Source organism: Nelumbo nucifera, chromosome 2, assembly GCF_055504915.1.
Source record: "Nelumbo nucifera cultivar China Antique chromosome 2, China Antique-T2T, whole genome shotgun sequence".
In the NCBI taxonomy this organism is placed as follows: Eukaryota; Viridiplantae; Streptophyta; class Magnoliopsida; order Proteales; family Nelumbonaceae; genus Nelumbo; species Nelumbo nucifera.
The window spans coordinates 3,822,728-3,828,634 of NC_142650.1; the positions used below are offsets into that span (position 1 = coordinate 3,822,728).

Sequence of the window (5,907 nt, forward strand, 5' to 3'; positions counted from 1 at the left end):
TAACCGAGCAAAGATCAAACTCTGGTCGAAAAATGACATAGCCTGAGTTATAGTGTTCTACCATTATTATCTTACAGAATGCATTCACCAATTCACCATCCACAACCAAAATGGTGCAGGGACGAGTATTAGCAAATCGTTATTAACAACCAGTGAAGAATAGCATAGTCGCCCAAACTATACTTGTTTATATATATTTACATAGATCCGCATAGGGAAACAGAACTTGGATGAGGTGCCCTTTTTTATGTAGCCTCCGCGACTGAAATGTGCATCTTAGCTAGCGACGTCCTCAGGAAGCTACTGCCGCACTTGGTGTCCTGACCAGTTGTAGCGAAATCTACCGTCTCCACAGTCGACTGCCTCAGACCACCTATGAGTAATCTTTCACTGCTAGTCGGCAACTTCGAACGTGTATCCGTGCTTGAGACAACTTTGCGTGACTGCTTCTTGTCACTGCCGCTACCTCGAGAAGATTTGCTCTTGTGCTTGTGTTTGCCATTCTTCTTATTCCCTCTGGAACGATGTTGGTTGTGACTCTTCACTGTGTGAGATAGGGACGTAGCAGGTGGATCATAGACATCGGGAGCCCATGTCACATTCAACTTCTTCAAAGGCATCCCCTGCTTCTCGCGGCTACCTTTCATTGCAGACACAAGCTTCAAAGGAGTCTGAGAGGAGAAAGCACATGGAACAGGAAAACATAAGGATATTGTAAGGAATTAACCAACCAAAGCAAGTAACTCGCATCACTGGTAATACACTTCACACTTGGGAACAAAGCTTGGCAAAACGTCGTAATTAAGGAATCAACTTTTCGCATCTTACGAAACCAGGTGAAGTCTCACTTATTCCGATCAAATATCAGGGACGCCCTTTCATCGTAGTATTTACTACAGTACTCACATAGACACATCCAGTTGGCTGTATCTGCCTCATAGGTGGTGAGGATCAAAACAAAATAGAGTTGGCGTCCAAACGCTCTCAACACTGTTCGAACAGGACACTGCAACGTCTCCCTGGCCAGTTGCCATGGGAGATGTTCCCATTGTACCACCATATTGGCTTGTTAGGACAGAGTTGGGAGTGTTTGTTGGTAACAGATCCAAACACTCTTTTAAGTACTGAGAAACGAAACATTGGAAGAAAAGTTCACCAACTATTTTAGCAGTAAAGTTCTAACTTCCAACTATGTAGACAAAAAAGTCAAACTCTTGATGATTACACCCAACATTCTTTATCTTGGTAAATATGATGGTACTTGTCCAAACCTTGTGACTCAGGAAGTATCAGATGGTTTGCAATAAGCACAATGAAGTTGATACACGCACTTGTATTACGCAATGCAACAACAAGAATCAAGCTTGTGAAACAATAAACTTGAATGGTGGTGCAAAAAGTGGAAGAAAAAAAAAAAAAAAAAAAAAAGATCTCCCAACAAATCCCTCCTCTTGAATAGAGAGACCCATATGCAAAAAAGCATACAAGTCAAGAAGTTGGGGATTAGTTGTATAAACTTGAATGACTTCAACGCACACAGACTAGTAGGACACTAGGTAGGTGGGATACTTACGGGCAGAGATATAGAACGAGTACAGGTTGGATTCCCAGACAATGTAGAACTTTGCGCAGGTATTTCCTCTCTCCCATTCATAGATGCAGCACATGTCATTCCAGAGCATGGAAAAGTTGCAAATCTTGTCAAACCCTTCTGGGTCGTTGAAATTGAGGATTGGAGCTGGTGTATTTTCAACTCCCCCCACGTTTTGTCATCTGCATGGTATATCTCATCATCCCCACCTAAAAGTGGACCGCTGTCTGGTACCAGTTCTTGATCATCGTCATGTAAGACCCCAGGTGCATTTTCAAGTTCCTCTACCAAATTGCTTTCCATGCTACCATAAGGGCATTGGTTAAGATTCAAACATGATTGCTCTAGTTCAAGAAGATTATCCACATATTTAGAAACTGAATTTCCACTCTCCGCTACATCCATCAATAATACGAGGTACTAGGATGATAGAACTGCCAAAAGGACTCATATTAGGGAAACAAAAATCTATATAATTCACTAAGACATAATCCAATGAAAAACGGGCCAACAACAATATGATACACCCCCCCCCGGTCCACCCCTATTGAAATGTATCATCCAATCCAATGGCATAAACATGATTAGGACCACGATGGTGGTTGTTATGACGTACAGGACTAAAATTTACAATTATGCATCTATGCATGCAACAGTAACAAAAATACATTACACTCACAGAGACAAGTCATTCTAATTGCCCGAGTAAATTGGGGAAAAAATACTTGACATAAGAATCAGGGCATTAAAAGAGAAATTAACATAGAAGATAATTTTGTTCCACAGATACAGTCTACGTACTTGACATAAGAATCAGGGCATTAAAAGAGAAATTAACATAGAAGATAATTTTGTTCCACAGATACAGTCTACGGTGGTCACAGTTAAATGAAAGAAAAGTGCATCTGAACACTGCTAAGAAAATTGGACAATGCTGCGGAAAAAAAAAAAGGCATGGAATAGTGAATTTCATCATGCAGTTGCATTTAAGGGAATACCAAAATGTGCTGAAAAGAAAACAAGGATGATATAATTAAACATAAAAACTTGAACTGCTAGACTTCCGAAATGCAAACCACATCATTTTTTGAGAAATTTTACAATGGGAAGCAAGCTGAGGCCTTGCCTAGTTGCCTTGACCTTAAGAAGGGTTATAAGTAGCCGCCTAAGATATTCAAATCTCTTCACAAATCATGCCTCCGATGTTCGAGGTGCAGATTAGATGCAACTTTTACACCTTCATGCCCATGTTCTAGCAATACAACATTGAAAGGGCACTGTGAGAATTGAACTAGCAACTCTAGCACCCAAAGCAAGAATCATATCGCCAGACAAAACAACCAGTTGTTAAAGTAATTGAGCTCATAGTCATAGTTACTATTACTGAATTTGCACAAAACCCAAAAGGATGATGAGTACTTAACAGGGCTCATTTCCTGGCAGAGGAATGGGATCAGGGTCAGTATTGACAAATAAAAGATCTGAAAGGAGCAAAAAGGAACAGTCGAGCAGTAGATCGCGAGCATGTCAGCATGTCTTCCTGTTCTCTGCATGTACTGAATGAGATCATTCGTTTTTTTTCTAAAATGTCAGCATGTCTTTCTGCTTCCTTCTTTCTTTTTAAACTCTATCTAGTCTTTCTATCTCTGAGTGAAGAGAATTAAACAAAGGAAGAATTAACCACAATAAGATCGCGACTCGCGAGCATGTTAACGGTACGCTATTCAGTTAAAACATCACAAATTTTTACACGTTAATATAAACAATTCATCTAAATACGGCAACATCAAAGCACAAAGCACAGCAGGAATATAATTTTTAGAAAAGTATGATAAAAATAAAGCAAACATAGCAATTGACACGTTGGGATCCAAAGAGAATAATATCGTGGATAATCATTGAGAACGTTTACCTCTACAGTTAAAAAAGAAAAGAGGTCTCTTATATGAGAGAGAAGTCCAAACGGTAACCTGGATCCACCCAAACAGCCACAAATTCCAACTTCCTTGAAAGATCGTGCTGGCCCAACCAATTTAAGAAGAAATGGAGTGTGATTGTTCAATGAGTGATTTCTAGATCTCTAATTCTTTTTATCTCGTTCAGATCCGAAAACGGGAAGAAAAGAAGAAGAAACCCTAAAATAACAAGATAGCCATTATTAAGCCGAACGTTAACTCAAATTACCACGCCGATTCCATTTCTCAAGCTGTTTCAGACGATGAGAACATGAACCACCATGGAAAGAGGTCGCCGAGGGAATCGTCGTTTCACGCCGGTGGATGAATTCTCCGAGCACCGAAGGCATGGTCGATGCTCTTTGAAACCCTAAGCTGGAAGATCAAGAACCCTAATCAAAGCCACCAGATTCAAAAGAAGATACAAAATCAACCTCAGATGTTGAGAGGTCTCCCTAATCACTTTGAACAAAAAAAAAAAGCTAAAATACCACCATCCCTCTCAAATCAGCCCATCAGAACACCGAATTTGCAGAGATCGGACATGTAAGCACCTCGGAAGCCCTAATGACGGATTATTAGGGATTTGTGGAAGAAAAGTTGCGAAAATTATGCAGATTTTGCAGCGTCTATTCTCCGATCCGATCTATGTGAGCAGCAGGAAGATCAGAGAGACGGGAACGAATGGCGGGCGCGGTACGGAGGGGATGAGGGGTGATCTTCACATTATATATAAAGACTTAATTAGGCAAAAGCCTAGGCGGTTCACCGACTTACCGAGAACCTAATCTGAACGTACACGTGGCGATTTTATATTCTTTCTTGTGCTGACTGCTAGCACCACGCCCACGGAACCGGAGTTTCCGAGACGCCGGAGTTTCCCAGTGCACGGTGGATGTGCTGTGAGGCGCCTATTTGTAAAGAGCAGATCCCATCACGGAGTTCCCAGCCTCCCACTGGCGGAACGTAACACCATGACCACAAACCACCATAATGAAGGTCCCTAACCACGAAACAGTGACGTAATCGTTGCTTTTCTGCAATTACAGAAATATCCTCCCTCCCAATGGCAAAAGTTTTCAAAAAAATAAATATTTAAAAGGGCTTTTTACAAAATAAACAACATATTTTTAACATAAGAAATTCGTTAATGTTTTGAAAATAATGCTCAATTTGGTGAGCAAATAAAAAAATCTCCTTTCGGACCGAATTACCCTTATCCACAAATTTCATTATAAAATGTAGGGAAATTTCCTCATAGTTACCCTGTGCTTTCGCTCGAGTATCAATTTAGTACCTAAATTTTAAAATGTGACAATCTAATATTCAAACCTTTAAAACACGACAATATAGTATCGTTAGTGAACCGTCAGTCATGTATATCACGTAACCTCGTGTATGATTTAGGATATTTGAAAATGTCAAAATGTTCATCATCTTCTTTCTCAAGAAAATCTGTTCCACATCTTTTCTTCTCCGTTTGAAATTCAAACAATTTTCTTCATCAAAAAAATGTGTTATGCATCTTTTATTCTCACTCTCATCAGAGTACCAAAACGTTTGGCGCTCTAAGCCATGAATGCGGGAGCCTTTCTCCTCAAAGCAACAGAACATTTTTCATTAACTAAGAAGATCACCAAATCGCTCAAAACAAAAGCAGTTGGCCTATAAGTCTAACTACAATAGCTTCCTTCACTGAATCCCACAAGAAAATAAAATACTGAAAGCTTTAATTTATAAATTACAGCCAAACCTGGGCATCCCCAATCCAAACAAACGTTCCCTACCCATTTCTTGCCAATTCACCTACTTGGACGTGTTAGGATAGGACTGGAAACTCCACTATGTTGATGGAAAAGAAACTGACTCGCCCATGCTCTACATGAGAGAATTTTAAGGGAATGCCATTGCACTTCCTCTCTAGTTCTTCGATCTCATTTCTTGATGGTGGATGAGCCCTATTTACATAGAGCATAAAACTTGGACACCAGTAGATGATTTTCTAAACTTGCTGTTAGGAAGGTAAACTTCAAAATCCGGTCTCAAATCACTAACCTGCAAATTTTTAAGTTGGTTGATGAAGGAAAACCTGTTCAACAATTCACTGTCTGAAACTACACTGGTTTTTGTTGTTCCTTGAAGAGCAGAGTTACAACCATTATTACTCTTCATGGTCCAAGGGACACCATACCGACCAACAATGTACCCAAGGGACTTTAGGTGTCAAAAGTCACCCAACAGCACCCACTCTTTCCTTCTACAACCTTCTCATATAAATCTTTCAGGAAAAGTGTTGTATCATCAACATCCAACAGATGTAGTGCCCCTATTTCAGCCAAAAATAAGGTTTTTTCAATTGTA

General features: G+C 40.0%; 1 protein-coding gene across 18 annotated transcripts; it reads right to left on the bottom strand.

Moving 5' to 3' along the window:
• LOC104594601 (uncharacterized) lies at nucleotides 1-4,512 on the bottom strand. 18 transcript variants are annotated; one of them, XM_088897696.1, is made up of 6 exons: nucleotides 4,041-4,246; nucleotides 3,776-3,938; nucleotides 3,504-3,610; nucleotides 2,718-3,138; nucleotides 1,574-2,025; nucleotides 1-671 (listed from the first exon to the last, which is right to left on the bottom strand). In XM_088897696.1, exons 5-6 carry the CDS (start codon nucleotides 1,994-1,996, stop codon nucleotides 246-248), a joined length of 849 nt encoding a protein of 282 aa, XP_088753822.1. In that variant the 5' UTR covers nucleotides 1,997-2,025; nucleotides 2,718-3,138; nucleotides 3,504-3,610; nucleotides 3,776-3,938; nucleotides 4,041-4,246; the 3' UTR covers nucleotides 1-245. The 18 variants fall into 18 exon arrangements, with proteins under 18 accessions (XP_088753822.1, XP_088753826.1, XP_088753824.1 ...); XM_088897700.1 differs by lacking the exons at nucleotides 3,504-3,610; nucleotides 3,776-3,938; nucleotides 4,041-4,246 and adding an exon at nucleotides 4,324-4,512 and having other exon boundaries at nucleotides 2,718-2,843; nucleotides 3,016-3,237; XM_088897698.1 differs by lacking the exon at nucleotides 2,718-3,138.
• Between the last annotated feature and the right edge of the window lie 1,395 nt (nucleotides 4,513-5,907).